This window comes from Littorina saxatilis, linkage group LG15 (genome assembly GCF_037325665.1).
Source record: "Littorina saxatilis isolate snail1 linkage group LG15, US_GU_Lsax_2.0, whole genome shotgun sequence".
Lineage (NCBI taxonomy): Eukaryota > Metazoa > Mollusca > Gastropoda > Littorinimorpha > Littorinidae > Littorina > Littorina saxatilis.
This window is the reverse complement of record NC_090259.1, coordinates 43,445,304-43,468,869: the sequence shown is the minus strand read 5'-3', so window position 1 is coordinate 43,468,869 and position 23,566 is coordinate 43,445,304. Positions and strand designations below refer to the sequence as shown.

The 23,566-nt window shown below is 40.5% G+C and overlaps 1 protein-coding gene across 1 annotated transcript; it reads left to right on the top strand.

Annotated features, from left to right (window-relative positions):
- The first annotated feature begins 1,642 nt into the window (after positions 1-1,642).
- Positions 1,643-21,034, top strand: LOC138949395 (dolichyldiphosphatase 1-like). The gene is made up of 8 exons (XM_070321209.1): positions 1,643-1,787; positions 2,393-2,493; positions 3,423-3,507; positions 4,928-5,024; positions 5,304-5,396; positions 6,983-7,111; positions 10,092-10,181; positions 11,742-21,034. The coding sequence occupies exons 1-8, from the start codon at positions 1,667-1,669 to the stop codon at positions 11,779-11,781; spliced, it is 756 nt and encodes a 251-aa protein (XP_070177310.1). The 5' UTR covers positions 1,643-1,666; the 3' UTR covers positions 11,782-21,034.
- The last annotated feature ends 2,532 nt before the right edge of the window (positions 21,035-23,566 follow it).

The following is a 23,566-nucleotide window of genomic DNA, read 5'->3' as shown; positions in this document are numbered from 1 at the left end:
TGTCACAAACCCTGTCGCATATATTGTTGCGCTCCAAAAAGCAACCTTGCCTTCATTCTAAATCAATTCACAAGAGATAGAGAGGACGAATGAACTTTAGAGAACAGACCCGCATTCATTCTAGCCAGTGGAAAAGAGAGAGAGTGAACGTGAGACAGAAACAAGTCGCGTAAGGCGAAAATACAATATTTAGTCAAGTAGCTGTCGAACTCACAGAATGAAACTGAACGCAATGCCATTTTACTCGTAGCATCGTCAGGCCACCGCTCATGGCAAAGGCAGTGAAATTGACAAGAAGAGCGGGGTAGTAGTTGCGCTAAGAAGGATAGCACGCTTTTCTGTACCTCTCTTTGTTTTAACTTTCTGATCGTGTTTTTAATCCAAACATATCATATCTATATGTTTTTGGAATCAGGAACCGACAAGGAATAAGATGAAAGTGTTTTTAAATTGATTTGGACAATTTAATTTTGATAATAATTTTTATATATTTAATTTTCAGAGCTTGTTTTTAATCCGAATATAACATATTTATATGTTTTTGGAATCAGCAAATGATGGAGAATAAGATAAACGTAAATTTGGATCGTTTTATAAATTTTTATTTTTTTTTACAATTTTCCGATTTTTAATGACCAAAGTCATTAATTAATTTTTAAGCCACCAAGCTGAAATGCAATACCGAACCCCGGGCTTCGTCGAAGATTACTTGACCAAAATTTGAACCAATTTGGTTGAAAAATGAGGGCGTGACAGTGCCGCCTCAACTTTCACGAAAAGCCGGATATGACGTCATCAAAGACATTTATCAAAAAAATGAAAAAAACCTTCGGGGATTTCATACCCAGGAACTCTCATGTCAAATTTCATAAAGATCGGTCCAGTAGTTTAGTCTGAATCGCTCTACACACACACACACACACACACACACACGCACGCACATACACCACGACCCTCGTTTCGATTCCCCCTCGATGTTAAAATATTTAGTCAAAACTTGACTAAATATAAAAAGACCAGCGAAAGCGGCTCTAACCCAAGATTTTCATTTGTTGCTAGGTCAACCTAATTGCCATGTTAATTATACTTCTAAACTACAAAGGGAAGCGAAGGAAAAGACACATGTACAGATACACACACACACATGCACACCAACATACACACACACACGCCAACACACACATGCACACACAAGAAGGTGCTATAGACAGGTCATAAACACTGACACTGACATAGACCTATATTAGACTAGAGTCCCTGCACTGACAAAAGAGGGACAGACAAATGAAAACAGAAGTAATCAAATAACAGACAATAAGAGGTCTAATCATTGTGAAGGAGCAATTGAAATTTGCTGACGTGATCCATTGAGGTGGCAAACCACAGGCAATCAAAGTTGTTCTGTCTGTTAATCAGTAAGGTACAATTTCATAAAAAACGAATCCTCAACTTTCATTTTGAAAACGGAGCTAGCAGTTGCTTGATCTCGCAAATCGAAAACAGTATTTCCAAATTTGGAGTTTAACGAAAATAGGATAACCATTGTCGTGAAAACCTTAATGATACGTCCACTCCCATATACCAAGAAAATTATGCATAACATCTTTTTATTCTACCGACACTAATACGAAACGACACTCCTTGTAACTTAGTATGTCGTGTCAAGATGGCTGACTCCGAAAGTCCAGCAACGCAAGGTGCTTTTTCAGATGCTCAATCAGGCAGCCAATGTGACGACATGGCGAAATGGAAGGCAGTTTCCTTAACACACGTCGAATACTTGAAAGGTATGGCCTTTTTCTGGCGTCTTGTGATCTGATTTGGCTTGTATCACGGATCGTTTAGTCGTGTTTTGCGAACGCTCAGGTGGGCAGTCACCTGCGTTGAGTTGACTAACCATGGACGCGTGTACTGTACGGTCTTTGTGAACAGCATGGATCTTACGGTTGCGTCAAGTTTACATCAACGATGTGGTGGTGGAGATCATTTTGGGCCTATTCATCGATTAACGAGATGCAGCTACCATGAATCACTTTAGGCATCCGAATGCATAAATCCATGATGTTAATTACATTCAAATAAAATCATTAATTTGATTTAAATACAGTGGCACCCCCACCCCATTTAAAGATCACCCCACCCCATTTAAAGATCCCCGATGTAAGATTTCATGTCCTCACTTTAAGACTTTGTTTTCTCAGGATAATGTAAATTTACATCCATTGTAAGACTTTTTAGTAAGACTAAGAGCCCATTTCTTTAAATACCTAATTTGTTCCCACAGTTTTAGATGTCTTAAAAGGGGGGTGGGGGTCAGGGTATGTTGCTCTTTGATGGACAATAGTCAAGATGTACAGTGCACATACATGTCCTGTGTTTTTCCTGTCCGCAGGAGACTTGTTTGGTCAGCTGCTGGCAGTGTCTAGCCTTCTACCAGTGTGTTTCTGTGTCAGTTTTGTCACACTCATTATCTTCAGACGAGACCTACATACGGTGAGTTACACTTGCAGTGTACAAAGTGTGTCACGGTGAGTTACACTTGCAGTGTACTAAGTGTGTCACGGTGAGTTACACTTGCAGTGTACAAAGTGTGTCACGGTGAGTTACACTTGCAGTGTACAAAGTGTGTCACGGTGAGTTACACTTGCGGTGTACAAAGTGTGTCACGGTGAGTTACACTTGCAGTGTACAAAGTGTGTCACGGTGAGTTACACTTGCAGTGTACAAAGTGCGTCACGGTGAGTTACATTTGCAGTGTACAAAGTGTGTCACGGTGAGTTACACTTGCAGTGTACAAAATGTGTCACGGTGAGTTACACTTGCAGTGTACAAAGTGTGTCACGGTGAGTTACACTTGCAGTGTACAAAGTGTGTCACGGTGAGTTACACTTGCAGTGTACAAAGTGTGTCACGGTGAGTTACACTTGCAGTGTACAAAGTGTGTCTGTTTTGTGACGTTCACCTTGTTGAGACGAAGCGCAATGAGTGGCAAGGTAGAGTGTTTGACTGGCGGTTTTGTGCTGAACGTATTGTGCATACATTGAAGCTTGGTCTGTACTGATAAAACGTACAGTGGGAAGATTGAGAGAGATCGAGTCACAGAGAGAGAGAGAGCCCTGTAAGTGTAACTGTAGGCTTACTGTAATTTCTTTTGTTGGAACACACAACCAAAAGAACTGAACGGAACTTTATTCAACTAGGAAAGGATGAAGATTTGAGGCTGGGCCTATGTTTACAATCTTTCTTTAAGTCAATTAAGACAAACACACAATGCAAAGATGTTCCTTTTTTTTCTCAATGATAATGATGCATGTTTATGAAGAGAGAGGGAGTGAGATAAAGAAACTTGACGAGAGAGATTTGTAATGTAATGTAATCCTCTTTTTCATTTCATATCATGTCTTTGCTGTCTTTTTTTCCAGATGTGTTTTTTCCTAGGTCTACTGTGTAATGAATGCTTGAACTGGTTCCTGAAACACCTGATACGGGAAGCGAGGCCCCGCAGAGGTAAGACAAATCAAATTTAATGCACCATTAAACTGGTTATCAAAACAGTTGGTACATTAGGGAGCAATCGAGACCCTGTAGAGGTTAAACAAATCAAAATTTAACCCCTTGACTGCCTTAAGACGGGTATACCCGTCATGTGCCTGTGCAGCCGCAGCGCCTACGTGACGGGTAAACCCGTCATCACAGTTCCGGGATTTTCCAGAAATGCTACGTCACTGCTGACACACAAATACCAGCCAATGGCTTGGTAGGATACCTCATTCTCATGAATAAACATAAATGGTGACGCGGTTTTGCGTCTGAAGGCTATATTCGGCCTTGGCGGCAGTGAAGGGGAGAGAAGGCTCGACTCGTCAAAATGGCTAACGGTGACAGTCGACCGGGCCCTAGTAGGGAAAAACAAAGACGGACTGACGCTACTGGCGGTGCAAATGATTATGGATACTGACAGGGGAAGGGGGAGATCTTCTTTCGGACGATACGTTGGAAACAGGTAGATGACAGTGATTATGATCCTTTCTTCGAGCAAGCAAAACAGCCACCTGTGTTTGATCCACAGGCACCGGAAGATGCGCCGGACCGATTTTTCAAAAGTTCATATTTGAACATCATTATAAGCCAAACTAATTATTATTTCCATGTTTAGACACTAAAAACAGATTCTTGGTTCAATTTCCTTTAACAATAACATAGGTTTTACTAACCTAGTCTTTCGGATGAGACGAAAAACCGAGATCCCTTCGTGTACACTACATTGGGGTGTGCACGTTAAAGATCCCACGATTGACAAAAGGGTCTTTCCGGGCAAAATTGTATAGGCATAGATAAAAAATGTCCACCAAAATACCCGTGTGACTTGGAATAATAGGCCGTGAAAAGTAGGATATGCGCCGAAATGGCTGCGATCTGCTGGTCGATGTGAATGCGTGATGTATTGTGTAAAAAATTCCATCTCACACGGAATAAATAGATCCCTGCGCCTTGAGTCCGAGTCTGGAGATACGCGCGCGATATAAGACTTCATATAACCTACCTACTGCCAGTTTGGAGCTAGAATTTTGTGTGAATTATTACAGCCCAAACTCCAAAATTCCCTGGCAATCAGGAATGCACATAAGTAAGTTTTGATTGGCAGCGAAAGGGTTAAACTGGTTTTTAGAACACATGACATGGCCAAAAGAGGTGTTGCAGGGGTAGAGAAAAATAAATGAAGAAGTTGTTTAGATTGTAGAATACTTAAAGAGATTAGTTGAGATGGAAATTCTGATTCGATTCCAATTGTACCAGATTCCAATCTCAGCCATGCCATAGTCATAGATATTTATAAGATTTTAGGGGAATCATTTTAGAGGCAAGAACGAATCGTTTCACAGTGATATCACAGTGATAAAGTACCTGTGGGTTTCTCTTTCATCAGGCAGGCAAAACCTTTACACAGAATTTGGAATGCCATCCAGTCACTCCCAGTTCATATGGTTCTTCACAACGTACCTCATCTTTTTCATTTGGATAAGGTAAGTTTTTATGCTATCATATTGAACTTTTGTACTTCTTGCCAGCATTGACAATGACACTTTTAAGACTCATTTCTGCTTGAATGTCTGATCAGTTGATTTATTTAGATGTATTGTGTTATTTGAGGGTAGCCACTACAGCGACAAAAGTGTTTTGTTTTTTTATCCTTGGTCATTTTCATTCTCATTCTTGATTTTGAACCCCTTCTGGTTACTCTGATGTATTTATTTTTAGATCAGAATTAATCATAAGCTTTGGCTTTTTAACTTTTTTTCCAGAGTACACAGAAACTACAACTTTCTGGATGATTTGTGGAAAATACTGGTGTGCGTCGGTGGTGGTTGTTTGGCAACAGTGGTAACATACAGCAGGTTTGTGTCAGCTTTTCTTGGACCTTGACTTTGTAAATGGCACTAAGTATGCTGGATTTAGACGTTAAAAAAACTGGTGACCATGGGGTGACCTTTTAATGCAGATGTTTTAGAACTCTAAACGTCTGTAAACGTCTCTGTAAACGTCTGTTTACTTTATTTGCTTTAATTATTTTTGTCATCTTCTGCATTCATGGTCTCAAAGACGCATGCAAACTTGTGTATTTTGCACGAGTTTGTTTTTAAATGTATGACCGTTTTGACCTTTATTTAGGCATACGAAAAAGTCTGATTATTTTTGGTTTGTGTGACTTTGTGAGGTGCGTTGCAATTGCTGTAGTGAAGTTTTTCAACGTATGTTTACGAACAAACGATGAGCAGGACTCACAGAACTGATGTTGGTTTTTCCCAGGATGAGGGGCCTGGGCTGTTTCATGATAAGTGATGTTTGCTTTGTTTGAGGGTGAACAATATTGGTAGTTAGGTTTCTCCACAGACCCTCTAAACCTGCAGGACTTTCAAAAGTTTTGCAAAACCTTAAAGGTGATCGTCTACATTTTTGCTTTTTTTCAATAATCTTATGGTTAGATTTCGCTAAAAAGTTATGTCAGATGATGAATGAACCCTGGGGACATAAGTTATAGAAAAAAAAATATATGTAAAAAAAGATTTTATTTTTGGGTAGCGTGACTCACGCTTGCAATATTTTGTTTTCTGTTTGCTGAGAACATGTGGTTTGCCTAAAAATACTGACCAATCAAATTCATGTCACTATGCTTATAGCCACGCCCAAACAAGTGCAGCAACAGTTTGACACTGGAGCGCTGTCCACGCTTTTTTTTAAACGCACGAAATGCACGGGATTTGAGAGGAGTTTTGCGCTTGGCATTTTCCAAATAAGGATATCCTACTATGAGTACTACGCTGGAATACTACAATGAATTTTCAAACGGCTACACTGGCTTCGTCTTTCCTGATCGAAAGGGGGTGTATTGTTGATAATTGTAGATAATAGACTCTGCATTTTAATGGTCAAATGGCGATTTCGGTATAAAAATGTAGACAAGGACCTTTAACAAAAGCGTTATTTATCATATCAGTTACATTCACGTCGTACATTCTTGTCGGTATAGATCTATCAGAAAATTGTCTGGTCACCAATATCCAGTCGAGTGTACGCTCTTGTTCATTCTGTGTGGAAGCAAGTTGATGATTACCGTCTGTACATGAGAACTATAGTACGCATGATAACGCACATTTAGTGTGCCACGGGACCCCCTTCAAGAATTTCTACTCCTAGTACTTTTTTTCGGCTTCTGAAGCAGATATAGGATTTAGGGACGCACAGTTTGTGGAGCCCTGGGCCGAGTTGCACGAAAAAGTTAACAACTGGGTGGGAGCCAGCTCCAGTATTGGATTGGTTGAAATTAAGATGTGTTGTGATTTCAACGAATCAGACTCCGCGGTTTGTTCTCTCTCGTTTGGGCGGCACCCACTTTTGGTCCGTGCACCTCAGCATTGCTAGTGTTTCAGGACAACAGTCGACAGTGTATTGTTCAAGATGAGTAATACTATCTTTGTTCCAGGGTATATTTGGAGTACCACACATTCTCCCAGGTCCTATGGGGTGCTGTTGTCGGGGTGACGGCCGGCAGTTTATGGTTCGGTCTCATTCAGTTGGTTGCCACACCACTCTTTCCTCACATAGCATCAAGGTTTGTTTTGGTTTTTTTCTTTTGATTTTTAATTCATTTTTCTTCCCAATGTATGTTCTTGGTCCAGAAACTTATTCAGTGAACCCCCCCCCCCCCCCTTTTTAAGACCTTCAAAAATGTGAGAAAACTGGGTCTTGAAAAGGATGGAGTCGTAAAAAGGGGGGGCAGGTTTCACGGTAATCAGACTCTTTGATGTGTGTAAACTTTGCCTTCAAATTACTTGCTTACTGTGTTGATTTTCATCATTTTTTCTGCTTGGCATGAGTAAGTATGGTATTTGCAATACAAAAAAATAAATAAAAGCTAAAATGTTTGTGTTTGAGCAATTATTTGAGCGCGTTTTTCGAAGCGAACGTGTGAATCCTGACAGACACCATTTCCTTCTGTCACATGACCCCATCTCAAAGTGTGATTCAACAGACACAAAAATAACACACAAAACTTATGATAATGGGGTTATTAATTCAATTAATACACAAGGTTAGTCTCTGACTAGAGAAAATAGGGAAACAATATCAAATGGGAGCATAAAACCGTTTCTGGAAAAATTTTCAATCACCACCGAAAGTGTCTGTCAGTAAAAAAACCACGTGCTTTGTTTGCAAAGCAAAGCCTAATTTTACACATCGCGTGCTTTTGTCTGTTATTCTTGCTTGTGAACATCATTTTATTGATGTTCTTCACTGGAAAGCAGGTGTATCATCAACAGTATCACAAAATCGCAAAGAATGAACATTTTTGTTGTGATCCGACCGGTGTCTGTAGACTGAATCACACGTTCGGCAAACTTCGTTTTTAACGGAAATAACCGAGCCTTTAATCGGAAACGACGTTTCAACCGCTTCATATCGTCTGCAGGAAGAAAAAGAGGAATGCGATACCCAGTGAGTAAAACATTTAATCGTTTTTAGTGCCTTTTGATCAAGTTTTGTTGCGTCTGTCAGCAACGTTCGTCAACCCAACGTTCGGCACAGCGACGCACGCATACGGATTTGCAGCGTTTGCATTCGGAAAGTGAGGGATTTGTGAGTTCGTTTGCATAATTTCAATCGCTAGTAGGTTTTCCCTTCGTCTCCCATTCTTGTGTGTACATGTTATTGGCATTTCATTGTGTAAATTGAAAGTTTGTGAGTAACAGTAGTAAAATCTGTCGAACGTTGGCAACGCTGACAGACGGAAATATCGAACGTTGCCTTCAATGACAGACTGGCTTGGCGATCGTACTTTCGATTCGTAGGAACACAATATATAGAGACAACAATGTGCGCTCGTTACCACAACGGTCATGAACCGGTGTAACACAAAATTTTTACTCCACGAAAAATTGACTCGGACGGAGTAAACTTCCAGTAAAAATCTTGTACGAAAAAAGAACTCACAAGGAACTAAATTTTTACTCCCCAAATATTTACTCCCAGTAAACATCTCGTACGAGAAACTTAGGGCCTACTCCTTCGTTTATAATTCGCGCAATATCCCATTTACGTGCAATCCCGTTTTGCCGCCGTCCCAGTTTGGCGACATTTAACAAGCCAAGCGTCATTTTACTACCGCATCCCATTTTGGCGCAATCCCGTTTCGCCGCTATCCCATTTTTTTGAATTTTTTTTTTCTTTTTACATTTAGTCAAGTTTTGACTAAATGTTTAACATAGAGGGGGAATCGAGACGAGGGTCGTGGTGTATGTGTGTCTGTGTGTGTGTGTGTGAGTGTGTGTGTGTGTGTGTGTGTGTGCGTGTGTGTGTGTAGAGCGATTGAGAGTAAACTACTGGACCGATCTTTATGAAATTTGACATGAGAGTTACTGGGTATGATATCCCCGGACGTTTTTTTCAGTTTTTCGATAAATGTCTTTCATGACGTCATATCCGGCTTTTTTTTTTAAAGTTGAGGCGGCACTGTCACACCCTCATTTTTCAATCAAATTGATTGAAATTTTGGCCAAGCAATCTTCGACAAAGGCCGGACTTCGGTATTGCATTTCAGCTTGGTGGCGTAAATATTAGTTTGCAAGTTAACCGTTTTTATTAATGTGTTCAAGGAGTATGTTAAAAATTATTATCAATGGTTGCTTTAAACAGCACCTTTGGGCAGTTATTATGCACTGAAGTTGTAAAAGCATGTTTTGGGGTTTTTAGGATATAGCGTCTTGGAACGCCAATCATCTTGGAAATACGAATGTTCATATAATTTTTTTTACTGTTTTGGATAGATAAAAAGTTGAACTCTTGGTGCAAACTGTTTTTTGGCCCCTGTTTGACTATTTATTATTTTGGAATATTGTGTGTGAGAGGGAAACTGCAATCCTCAATATCATGAAACGTGCCGGGGCTAAATTTGCAGAGGTTATGAACAGAAAATCTTAGAAAACAGGGTCTTGAAAGGGGGGAGGGGGGGTGGTCTAAGTGTCGGCGTATGTCACAGAATAGACTGCCTGTTTCTTGAGTGAAGCTGTCTGATTATTGAGCTAGGAACAATTAGAACATGATTTTACACCAAAGATACACCACTTTCTATTTAATAAATTTGAAAGTTTGACCTTCTATTTAATGAATTAGACAATTTGACTGTATATTTAACACATTTTGCAATTTTACTTTCTTGATATCAGACATAAGTAACATTGCAGAAGAATAAGCAGTGAGTCTCTCAAAGTATAATTACTTTTTAAATCTCACATTAATCGTCATATCTCAAATTGATGCTAACAGTAAGTGCTTGTTTTGTCATTAGTTATTAAAACAAAAACTAGCATACTTGTCATCAGACATCTTCCTAGCAACAATGGTACTTCAAACTCATTGCCGATAACTTTTTCAACATTTACATAGTAGTGCCAGAAAAATGAATCGTCCTGGCCGTTGCTTTTCCTGGGTGGATCGATTGCAATTAAAGACTGTGATTGTTTGAAGGTGATGCGATGTGATTTTTTATTTATTTTTATTTGTTTGAAAGAGATGTGATGTTTATTTCTTTTCAGCCCTCTGGGTGAACTTTTCATGTTGAGAGACTCCACATTAATTCCTCACGTCCTGTGGTTTGAATATACGTCATCTCGCTCAGAAGCAAGGTAAAGACTTAAACTTAGATCTTTCTTGTTGTGGCGGGGTGGTAAGACGTCGGCCTCTTAATCGGAAGGTCGAGGGTTCGAATCCCGGTCGCGGCCGCCTGGTGGGTTAAGTGTGGAGATTTTTCCGATCTCCCAGGTCAACTTATGTGCAGACCTGCTAGTGGCTTATCCCCCTTCGTGTGTACACGCAAGCACAAGACCAAGTGCGCACGGAAAAGATCCTGTAATCCATATCAGAGTTCGGTGGGTTATAGAAACACGAAAATACCCAGCATGCTTCCTCCGAAAGCGGCGTATGGCTGCCCTAATGGCGGGGTAAAAACGGTCATACACGTAAAATTCCACTCGTGCAAAAAACACGAGTGTACGTGGGAGTTTCAGCCCACGAACGCAGAAGAAGAAGATCTTTCTTGTCATCTCTTTTGTCTATCTCACTTCTTCTTCTTCTTTTGCGTTCATGGGCTGAAACTCCCATGTACACTCATGTTTTTGGCACGAGTGGGTTCTTAAGTGAATGGCCGTTTTTACCCCACCATTAAGGCAGCCATACACCGCTTTCGGGGAATGCATGCTCTGTATTTTTGTATTTCTATGACCCCCCGAACTCTGACATAGATTACAGGATCTTTTCCGTGCGCACTTGGTCTTGTGCTTGCGTGTACACACGAAGGGGGATAAGGCACTGGCAGGTTAGCACATAAGTTGACCTGGGAGATAAGAAAAATCTCCACCCTAAACCCACCAGGCGCGGCGGCTGAGATTCGAACTCACAACCTTCCGATTGGGAGGCCAGAATATTTCTTGTCTATCTCACTACACCCTTCACTGGATCCTCCAGAGTCCCCTTCCTATACAAATCAGACTTCACAAGCATATCAAGCTGTCTTCACTCTTTTTCATACAAATTACAACCCACTTTCTATTATGGTCCATGGTCAATGAGTCATGCCCTGTTGTGTGTTTTCTACCTTCATATGTTAGCTTCTGTGTCTTGTGGTTGTGTAAGTGATTTGCTGAAGATATGCACTGCATGTCTAACCCTAACCCCAAGTGCTCAAGCCTAAAAACAATTGTGTGGTTTTGGTAACCCAACATAACCTACTTTTATCCTGCCGACCTTAACTTTTTTCTAGGAGCACACGCACCCTACAGAGACAGAATGTACAAGTACTGACCACAGACTTAACACTTTCTACCCCACCTATGTTGACCAAGTTTTTTTTTAGCCGAGACCAGCTGTGCTGCAGCAGGTCACTCAGAATTGTAGTAACTGTGTAGAAACTGTGTATCAACAATCTGGAATGCAGGCGTTAGATCGACGTTACAGGAAGCGACTAAAGCTAACAGTCTGAGCTGATATATCCGTACCTGGTCAGATAGAGCCATATGTGTGGGTACGGATATATATCCGTACCTTGGAGACAATGAGTTAATGTTCTTGAGCGCTTTAAAAAAAAAAAAGAGCAACGACAAGGTCAAAGACAGGTCTCCTTAACCATTCATTTTTTTGTTTGTTTTGTTTTGTTTGTTGCCTTACAGGTGTGTTTTCTGTGTTTACAGGAGTCGACAGAGAAAGGTGACATCCCGGAAGTCCCAGTGACGCAGAGTCTCCTTAGCAGCCAAGCTTCATCGTCCAGTGTGTTCGACCAACCAGTACCACAGTTAGTGTGTGACCAACAACAGTGACATTGAGTGTGTGACCAGCTTGCTTCACATTCAGTGTGTGACCAGTAATATCAGTATGAACTATGTTCATTTTGTGATCAACCAGAGACACTTTGAACATACGAATTGGAGGCCAATTTGCTTCACCTTCAACAAGATGCAGTGTGATTTTTGAGACCAACTTGCTTCCCATTCAAGCAGATTGTGTGTGAGACCAAGAGTGACAATGAAATTCAGTGTTGACATACAAGAACGATAGCTGACAGTGATACCCAGTGTGTGACCCGTTTGAACCGTGTTCACTTTGTGACCAGCCAGAGAGCATGTGACCAACTTGCTTCGCATTCAGTGTGTGTCAAACTTCTTCTCCTTCGTCTGCGTTCGATATTCATGGCCGTCATATCCTCAGGTCGGTGGCTGCCATGAATTCCGCAGTCTTCTGCAGTTCGGCAGCGGGTCCCCAGCGCTTGGTGCCGAGGCTGGTGTCTTGTGGCCAGTATGGCAGTAAGCCAGATGTGGGCATGTCTGTAGAATGTGCTCAGGGGTTTGCTCCTCTGTGAGCCGCACTCACATTGGGCTGTCACCGAGTCCCAGACCCGTTTTCTCCAGCGGCCATCCAGCCATCCTCGTGTTAAGCTGTGGTCTGTGTGAGATTATGTACAGTGTCTCCATCCTTCTTTCAGTGCAAAGCTTCACATGCCTGATTCTCACTCTCAGCAGTCACCGTCTGTCACCAGCGTTCATCGGGATGCTTCACATGTCTGATTCTCAGCAGTCACCGTCTGTTTCTCAGCGGTCATCGCCTGTTGTCAGCATTCATCGGGATACATGTCAGATTCTCAGCAGTCCCTGCCTGACAGTGTTCATCGCGATGGTTCACATGTCAGATTCTCAGCAGTCACTGTCTGTCGTCAGCTTCCATGGGGATGCTTCAGGTGTCATGTTCTTACGCAATCACAGCCTGGTTGTCATTTTTCACTGCAAAGCTTGTCAGTCAGGGTTACGTACATCAATCGGCACAAGTCACGGTCTTCTGTCTTCACTGAAACACACGTGATGCTTCATCATTGTCAGGTTCTCTACTGGTACTTATACTATCACCGGTCTTCACTTACCACGGTAGTTAGCAGCTACTGGCCTCGAGCACGCTGGCTTCATGTGATTTTTTATGACCATTCTAAATTTTTAAATCTTGGCTGGAAGCAGGAGACAACGGAACCCCATCACAAAGAGTTGTGATTAGAACTTGAGAAGGGTAAAACAGCGTTGGTATTACATGTAGTAATAGCTTAGGGGGGGGGGGGGAGGGGGTGTTACTCTGAGAGAATGATTTGGCAAAGGTTAGTTGCTGAGACATTAGCTGCACCAAACGTACCAACTTAGTTCATCTTAGTGATGTTGATTTTGTCATCAGGAGACATTTAGAACCTTAGGAACTTATCCAAAAACAAAGAGACTGCCAACGTTCCAAAAATCAGAATCAAAAAACAAGAAAGGTAGGTTGTTGGAACGTTTGTTATTGACAAAACAATACATTCACAAATATATTTGTGTAAAAATATATCTGTGCACTTAAAAGACCGTTGGGTCGATATATTTGTGAATGTATTGTTTTGTCAGTAACAAACGTTCCAACAACTTACCTTTCTTGTGTTTTCATTCTTTATTCCTTTGGAACTGAGTCATAACACAGTCATGTAAACCGTGCAATAGTAAAGTAGCAGTGAGTTGGGAAAAGTCAGTGTTCATCTCACTTCTGTACCTTGCATGTGTGTAGCGTTAACAGCAGTTAAATCCAACATCGTGAGATTTGAATGAATGCACAGTGTTTCAAGTACATAGATTGAAACGTTTAGACCAGAGTAGCTAATTATGTTACATTCAAAAACTGAGCAAGATCATGATTTAAATTTATGATGTTAAGGAGATTTCTGCTTGAAGAGACATCCTTCTCCAATAACTGTACAAAGGAATAGTCTTAGAGTTAGAATTCAGAGAGCTAAAAGGTGAGAGTTTAAGTGTTGTTTGTTTGTTTGTGATATGTTTTATGCTAAAGCACTTTTACCGAGTGTATGTCGCACTTTTACTGAGAGTATGTCGGATGCTTGGGCTGGCGTTTTTACAAAATAAAAGTCAGTATCATTTTAAGGTTTGTGACTTGTTTGTCCAAAGACTACACATGTATAATAGGCACCAGTGGAACAGGTTTGCTTTCGGTTTCACTGTTTTGTGAAATGTTTCTTTTGTACAGATAATTTTTGCAGACCCAGTATCCTTCCCTCCTGTACCAGTACTGCTTTGCAAATGCTTTTAGGTATACCCTATAATTAGCCCCATGGAGGTGGTACCCCATACCAGGCAGGTACATGTATCACATACTGAAAGAAATCCCCACTTTTAACAAAAATATTATTTTATGGAGCTAGGTCAGCAAACCTTTTGTTTTTGATTTGCATATATATACATATATATGTGACCCTCCACCACGGAATGAGTCGCATGTCACCTTTGCATGATTTTCTTATTTTTACATTTTCCTAAAGAGTTTGTTATGCTCTATCCAGTGGTGAAAACCGTTTTAGAAAAGAGCGACAACTTTTTGAGTTTGTTTGTTCGTTCATGGGCTGAAACTCCCACAGCTTTTACGTGTATGACCGTTTTTACCCCGCCATTTAGGCAGCCATACGCCGCTTTCGGAGGAAGCATGCTGGGTATTTTTGTGTTTCTATAACCCACCGAACTCTGACATGGATTACAGGATCTTTTTCGTGCGCACTTGGTCTTGTGCTTGCGTGTACACACGGGGGTGTTCGGACACCGAGGAGAGTCTGCACACAAAGTTGACTCTGAGAAATAAATTTCTCGCCGAATGTGGGGACGAACTCACGCTGACAGCGGCCAACTGGATGCAAATCCAGCGCGCTACCGACTGAGCTACATCCCCGCCCAACTTTTTGAGTTATAAGCCTGTGACTAAGGTGACCCTCACACTTACCAGACACCCCCCGGACTTATAGTACTGCGCGAGGTGACATGCGACTCATTCCGTGGTGGAGGGTCACATATTACATATGATGAAAGTGAATTGCATGAGCATTTGCTTTTCTTGTTGTTTACAGTGAGGTAGTACATGACATGCTTGCCGTAAGCTTGGATCTGTAGGAACAGTCTAGGATTCTGTGTTGCAGGGTATGGGTAATTGAAAATCCTGATAAGATCAAATCTGAAACAGATACTAAGAGAGATAGACTAGACTGCTAATGTTCGAAAATCAAGAAGTTAAAACAAAAATAATTTGGGAACGTTTAATCAGAACACCAAACATTAACAAGAAGCTTGATCTGCCGATCTTTTAAGTTGACGAACAAGACACACAGCAGACAAATAATAATAAAATGTTGAACACCAAGCTTGGGATGTTTGGTATGCTTCTTCAAAGATAATGACATGCAATGATCTAATAATAATCTTATATAATCTAACAAAATATTTCTTGCAAGATATGTTCAGAGGTTATTGTACACGTACGTACATGTATGTTTTTCTCGTTCAGATTATTGACAAACTGTCTTGCTTCTTTTTTCCTGTTTTGTCACAAAGGATAACATTTTCACTGGTTCAGCATTTTATGCAAGGGCAGCAACTGCATCCATTTTGATGAAATAGACGAATTCTGGAAATAACTCTGTCATGATTTTAGGCGCTCTGAAAGAGTTGAGCCCCTGACAATGAGATAAATATTGACTAGAGAAGTCGAGCGATCAAGGCAATCACAGGCAAATATAAAGTTCCGATGCATATTTTATGCAGTGTGTTGCCCTTTTCATTTGCAAATTTGACAGCTCTCATGATTTGCTGTGACCGGCACGGTTGGCCTAGTGGTAAGGCGTCCGCCCCGTGATCGGGAGGTCGTGGGTTCGAACCCCGGCCGGGTCATACCTAAGACTTTAAAATTGGCAATCTAGTTGCTGCTCCGCCTGGCGTCTGGCATTATGGGGTTAGTGCTAGGACTGGTTGGTCCGGTGTCAGAATAATGTGACTGGGTGAGACATGAAGCCTGTGCTGCGACTTCTGTCTTGTGTGTGGCGCACGTTATATGTCAAAGCAGCACCGCCTTGATATGGCTCTTCGTGGTCGGCTGGGCGTTAAGCAAACAAACAAACAAACAAACAAACGATTTGCTGCAACAATGGTCGCTGGCCTGCAGTGATGGCTATCTTTGTGTTTCGTACAGGGTGACATGAGTACTCCATGATCACTTCAAGCCATTTGCAGTGAATCGTGACCTTCGATGTCTATATTTTCCAAAGATAAGGGCACCATAATTATGAAGCAGACATTGACATGGGGGGCCCGGTAGCTCAGTTGTTAGAGCACTGAACTTGTGATCCTTGGGTTAGGGGTTCGAATTCTGGCTGGGAAAGACACGGGTCAACTTTATGGGCAGACTCAGAGAGGGTATCCATCTCCCCCCCCCCCCCATTGCACCTGAAATAACTTGGTCATTCTGCCATAAGTGCAGGTGGCTGATTACATCTCAACAGGCCAATACCAGGGTAGTGCGATTCTTGTTGAGGAAGCTAGCCGAATTTCCCAGCGATGGAATAATAAAGTGATAAAAATTAAATGAAAATAACATACACATCTAATTTTATTATGTTCACCTTGATTGCACGCCTTCACTGACAAGCAGTGCATTTCTGTTTGTCTCGCTGTCGGGGGCACAACTCTTCCGCAGCCAGGTCAAACCTTGACAGAGTTATTTCCCATCATCGTCTCTTGAAACTTAACCTCAAATGTGTACAGCTCTTTGGCCTGAGCACGCTCAGTGAAAAGCAGCGTCATTGTTGTGAGTATATGTGTACATTTATTAAGCAATCTTGTTTCTAAGTGAGGAAAATTAAAGTGTTTAAGAAATATTATTATCAACTGTTTTATGTGTACGGTGTGGTTAACCGACTCATTTTTGTTCCCTGAGACACTATTTGAATAATAATCCACTTTCTGCATGTTTTGAGAACTTATTTAACGTTCTGCTTCTAGACTCAGGAGAGGAAAAGTGAAATATTCTTTGTAATGTGTCGCGAAGACATCTGAAACAGGTGTTACCCTTGGTTGCCCGTGGTTGAGATACTCAGGAGTCAAAGCTTTTCATCATCTGCTGAAGGGAGAGCTTTGTCAAGCAAATTGAATAGGTATAACGGGCTCAATGGTTTTAATCATTGTCTGACTATTTAGGTTTTAACGTCCTCTTAGACCAACTGGTCTATATTGGGACAGGTATTGGTAATACGCTGAAGATATGGTGTGATACTTGGACTCGAACAAGCCCGCTGTGGCTGTCTTCTTCGACACACCAGCATTGGGTTTGTCTCGTCAAAGTATCGAAATACGATCATGATAATCAGAGACGAGAGATGATGCATGCGTGTCTTCGTGTTTTCCAAGCCCTGAGACTTTCGCTGTGATTGTGGGGTCTTTTTCGTGCGCATGTGTGCACACGGGGGTGTTCGGAAACCGAAGAGAGTCTGCACAAAGTTGACTCCGAGAAATAAATCTCTCGCCGAACGTGGGGATCGAACCCACGCTGATAGTGACCAACTGGCTACAAAGCCAGCGCGCTACCAACTGAGCTACGTCCCCACCCCTTTAATCATTGTGTGTCTGCAGACGGAAGAGTCAGGCAGTTTTAAAGACAATCAAGGGTGAAATGTTCAAGATTTGTCGAATTTGTTGGAGGTATCAATCCATGGATTGGAGTTAAAAAAAAAATTAACAGTGATCAAAATTTTAAGATCAGTCAGGGTAACTTCGATAAAACAAATATGTTCAGGCATGGGAATTGTCCGCCAAAAGGCAAATTTCCGCCGACATATTTTTTTTGTTCCGCCGAAAAAGGAAAAGTGTCTGCTGAAAAAATAAATGGGGGAGGCAAAAATGGTTCTGAAAACTGAATTTAATGGCAAACTTGGAGCTCAGGTGACACCAAATTGCACCATTTGGGTTGTTTAGAGAAAAGAATGACGGGGGGGGGGGGGGGGGGGGGGGGCATGCCCCCGGACTCTGCTATTACTTAAAAATGTTCAGCCTTTTTTACTTTTTTCAATTCCCATGCCTGTATATTACAGACTTACACTGATTAAAGCCAGCAGAATAAAGTTTTTGTTACAGTCATTTGATCGTTTACCCTTGTACAGCATTTTAACCATCACAAATGGCTGAGTTTGAGGCATGCTTCGTGAAGTCAGGTCTGGCTGCCAGTGAGTATCATCTGAACATTGTCATAATACATGTAATACATTTTGAAACCTTGAAAACAATGTTTTGTATATTTGCTGTCTATAACCTGGGAAAACAGGTATTTACGCTTCAACACTTTGAAAACCTTATTTTCAACACTGCACTAAAGTATACGTTGGACATGGCTAATCATGGTTTCCTTTTATATTCCTCTTGAAACAATGTTATCTGTATGATTTTTATGTGGGTAATGTGTTTGATGGTTCATGCTGTTCTTTCTGTGTGTGTGTGTGAGTAATGTGTGTGTTTGTGTGTGTGAGTAATGTGAGTGTTTGTGTGTGTGAGTAATGTGTGTGTGCACACACTTTAGTCATGACTGTAGATTTCTGTGTTTTCTACTTGATCTTGTGGCGAAAAAATCAGTACATGTACAGTGGAACCCCACCCCCCCTCCCTCCCCTTAAAGACCTCCAAAAATCAGAGAAAATCAGGTCTGAAAAAGGAGGGAGTCTTAAAATGGGGGTAAATTTACACAGGTTATGAACAGAAAGTCTGAGAAAACAGGGTCTTAAAAGGGAGGGAGTCTTAAATTGGGTGTACATTTACAGAGATTTTGAACAGAAAGTCAGAGAAAACAGGGTCTTACGGGAGATTCTACTGTAGCCACCAGTGGCACTTTAAGAAAGGAATTCATCAAGTAAGCAAGCAGTCAGGGTGTTTATTTCTTGTATGTGCCCAAGTTGAGGGATGGTCTTGGCCAGGCCTGATCGGAGATGGTGAACTACACTGTCTAAACTGAGTGTGCCTTTGAAGGAACAGTAAGCCTCCCGTAAACCATCACAGATACTGTCAGGCTTTTACACACAGTAAGCCTCCCGTAAACCATCACAGATACTGTCAGGCTTTTACACACAGTACAAACACCCTTCCATTTGAACGCTCACCAAACGGGAACATCCTAGGTGCCCTACGTGAAGAGCGAGCAATTTTCAAAGAATTTATTTGTGCGTGGTTTATCTTACCCCTGAGCCATCGTGAACCCGTGTGATCCAGTTTCCCTTTTTCACAATGCAGTCGTCAGTTTGTAATTTGAATGCGGCTCGCTGTGAGCTTATCTGCAATAGCACATTATTTATGTACCTGTGACTTTTCATGAAACAAACGAATGTGGTTCATAAGAACTCTAGCGATGTCTTTTGACTGCCTATAAACCGCCGTCTGCTACGAAAACCACGACCTTGCGTGACCCTGCTTCCGGGCATTTCTTTTTTCAAACTTTCAAAACTTCGAATTGTACTGATCTTGTCTTGATGAAAAAAGATTTCTTTTATGATTTAAGAATGTTTGTGTAACAAGCTGTCAATTTATTATTTAGATTTTAAAAGTTATGTCTAGCGCCAAAACGCACCACGGTCCGATTCATTCTGTTATGAGGTTGCGCTATATAAATGCTCATTTATTATTATTATTATCATTAGGCCAAAAAAAAAAAATTGTCTGTTTAGGGTAACCCGACCGACCCTATCGATTTGGCGCCGACCCAAAAACTTTAAAAAAAAAAAAAAAAAGAGGTAAAAATGCTAAAAAGAGACATTTGGCGTTTCTTCCTCTCCCTTTCTCTCTGTTTTATTTATACGTTAGTTTTGAAACATGTATTCATCAAATATAAGATGTGAATGTTCAGCCAACATAGCATTTACACACAAAAAAAAAAAAAAAAAAAAAAAAAAAATTTACCTACCTACCGACCCTACTTTTTTGGGTCATGTTACCCTAAACAGACAATTTTTTTTTTTTGCCTTAAGTAACTCATTTTTGACCTGAGTTCAGGATGGGTCCGATTGAGATGGTCTCAATCAGAAAAATTAATTCTTTGAAAATTGCTCGCTCTTTACACGGGGCACCTAGGATGTTCCCGTTCAGTGAGTGTTCAAATGGAAGGGTGTTTGTACTGTGTGTAAAAGCCTGACAGTATCGGTGATGGTTTACGGGAGGCGCACTGTGTCTTTAACATGGGATAAGAGCATCTTTCGTGTACACTACATTGGGGTGTGCACGTTAAAGATCCCACGATTGACAAAAGGGTCTTTCCTGGCAAAATTGTATAGGCATAGATAAAAAAAATGTCCACCAAATACCCGTGTGACTAGGAATAATAGGCCGTGAAAAGTAAATATTCGCCGTAATGGCTTGAGATTTACTGGCCGATGTGAATGCGTGATATATTGTGTAAAAAATTCCATCTCACACGGCAGAAATTAATATATGTAAAGTGCTTAGAGAACGTCAAACGCTATATAAATCTCCCATATAAATAAATCAATCTTTCCACTTGAATACATACAACATATCAACATCCTCGACACTTCCTGTGCAGTGAAAAACAGGTTATGAATTAATTTGCAAGTTGACGTAGCCTAAGCAGTCTGCGCAGAGGGAAATTATTTTTGATGATTTATTTGTTTTACTTACACCAGTTGCATTTTTGGGGAGTTAATTTATCCAAAAGTTCTTACTCTGCTGAGGAAGGGGTGAGGGTGTTGATTTGTAGTATGTGTCGAAGTGGAGGGACGTTTTTATCCCATGTATAAGCTAACCTTGAATGGTTGAAAACGACGTTAAACACCAAATAAAGACAGATCCCATGTATAGGCCTGATCAGATCTGAGATAGTGAGCAGAATTTTTTTTCAGAAGGACCGCAAGTAAAGTGTGTGAAAGAGGTTTGTTTCAGTATTACACACAAATGAGTACATTTGTTTGATGCGAGAGATTCGATGATTATGACTATTCTGTGAGCGTGAGAGTTGATGCACAAAATATACACAATCGAGGTTTATTTTAGGCCAAACAAATGTTATGTATTTGTGAACTGTTTGTGCATTTCATGAACTTTGTGTGATTATTGTGTATGTGAATGTTTAAAATAACTTTTAAACTTATCTCTGGTTTTTTTTTTTTTTTTTTTTTTTTGGGGGGGGGGGTGGGGGGGTTGAGACTGAGAGTGGATGCGAAGTATGGTAGATTAACAATGAAAGGCTTTTACTCTTAGTCCATTAAATATACATTAAAATGGCAAAATGTGTTTTGATGTCTTCGATGCTTGCCTGCATGCAGAATGCACGCCAAATCAAAAATAAATTATGTTAAGGCATGAAGTGCTTTCATACTGCATTAAGCGATATGGTAAAGCTAATTAATTTGACAACACACAACATGTAGTGATCTGTTAAAGTTTGATACTTTGTTTTTGAGCAAGAGACTGCCACTTTTCCCAGATTGTAGAAACTGATTCACTAATTACTACCTGTGACGAAAACACATTCATAGGTCTTTGTGTCCACCCCAAAAGTGAATGAAACAAGAAATTCCTCCGAGGTAGGAAAAACACCCCCGTTGGTCAAAGGGAAATAACCATTCTCACTGCCACCAACTGAGAAGGTTATTTCCCTTTGACCATTAACATGTCCCTCTATAAGTCCTTGTAGAATCTTAATCCACCAATAACTCCCTAACCGTGTGTTTGACTGGTCCCAATTTTTGTAAGGACCGTCTCAGGAATGTATAGAACCTGTTCACCAAGTTTGGTGACGATCGGTCCGTTCATTCTTGAGATCTATATGCGAACACAAACACACACATCAAGCGAATCCTATACACACCCCTATACCGGGGGTGTAAATACATGAACTACATCATTGTGTGGGTAGATACAGTAAATGCATTACTCAGGGATCTCAATACAGTGGAACCCCCATGTTAAGACCTCCAACAATCTAAGAAAATCAGATCTTAACAAGTCGCGTAAGGCGAAAATACAACATTTAGTCAAGCTGTCAAAGTCACAGAATGAAACTGAACGCAATGCAATTTTTCAGCAAGACCGTATACTCGTAGCATCGTCAGTCCACCGCTTGTGGCAAAGGCAGTGAAATTGACAAGAAGAGCGGGGTAGTAGTTGCGCTGAGAAGGATAGCACGCTTTTCTGTACCTCTCTTTGTTTTAACTTTCTGAGCGTGTTTTTAATCCAAACATATCATATCTATATGTTTTTGGAATCAGGAACCGACAAGGAATAAGATGAAAGTGTTTTTAAATTGATTTCGAAAATTTAATTTTTATCATAATTTTTATATTCTTAATTTTCAGAGCTTGTTTTTAATCCGAATATAACATATTTTTGTTTTTGAGTCACTTGAGAAAAAGTGACTCTATGTAATCGGTCAGTGTTAGTCTGTCCGGCCGGCCGGCCGTCCGTCCGTAGACACCACCTTAACGTTGGACTTTTCTCGGAAACTATCAAAGCGATCGGGCTCATATTTTGTTTAGTCGTGACCTCCAATGACCTCTACACTTTAACGATGGTTTCGTTGACCTTTGACCTTTTTCAAGGTCACAGGTCAGCGTCAAAGGAAAAATTAGACATTTTATATCTTTGACAAAGTTCATCGGATGTGATTGAAACTTTGTAGGATTATTCTTTACATCAAAGTATTTACATCTGTAGCCTTTTACGAACGTTATCAGAAAAACAAGGGAGATAACTAGCCTTTTCTGTTCGGCAACACACAACTTAACGTTGGGCTTTTCTCGGAAACTATAAAAGTGACCGGGCTCAAATTTTATGTGAACGTGACTCATTGTGTTGTGAATAGCAATTTCTTCCTGTCCATCTGATGCCTCATATAATATTCAGAACTGCGAAAGTGACTCGATCGAGCGTTTGCTCTTCTTGTTGGAATCAGAAAATGATGGAGAATAAGATGGCCGTAAATTTGGATCGTTTTATAAAACAAATTTTTTTTTTACAATTTTCAGATTTTTAATGACCAAAGTCATAAAGTAATTTTTAAGCCACCAAGCTGAAATGCAATACCGAAGTCTGGCCTTCGTCGAAGATTGCTGGCCAAAATTTCAATCAATTTCATTTAAAAACAAGTCGCGTAAGGCGAAAATACAATATTTAGTCAAGTAGCTGCCATTTTTCAGCAAGACCGTATACTCGTAGCATCGTCAGTCCACCGCTCATGGCTAAGGCAGTGAAATTGACAAGAAGAGCGGGGTAGTAGTTGCGCTAAGAAGGATAGCACGCTTTTCTGTACCTCTCTTTGTTTTAACTTTCTGAGCGTGTTTTTAATCCAAACATATCATATCTATATGTTTTTGGAATCAGGAACCGACAAGGAATAAGATGAAAGTGTTTTTAAATTGATTTGGACAATTTAATTTTGATAATAATTTTTATATATTTAATTTTCAGAGCTTGTTTTTAATCCGAATATAACATATTTATATGTTTTTGGAATCAGCAAATGATGGAGAATAAGATAAACGTAAATTTGGATCGTTTTATAAATTTTTATTTTTTTTTACAATTTTCAGATTTTTAATGACCAAAGTCATTAATTAATTTTTAAGCCACCAAGCTGAAATGCAATACCGAACCCCGGGCTTCGTCGAAGATTACTTGACCAAAATTTC

Bases quoted from the DNA above. Each gene is read 5' to 3' on its own strand.
- LOC138949395 (XM_070321209.1), top strand. From the start codon at position 1,667: ATGGCTGACTCCGAAAGTCCAGCAACGCAAGGTGCTTTTTCAGATGCT. The intron at 3,508-4,927 runs GTAAGACAAATC...CTCTTTCATCAG, and splicing joins GGAAGCGAGGCCCCGCAGAG to GCAGGCAAAACCTTTACACA. The intron at 10,182-11,741 runs GTAAAGACTTAA...CTGTGTTTACAG, and splicing joins TCATCTCGCTCAGAAGCAAG to GAGTCGACAGAGAAAGGTGA.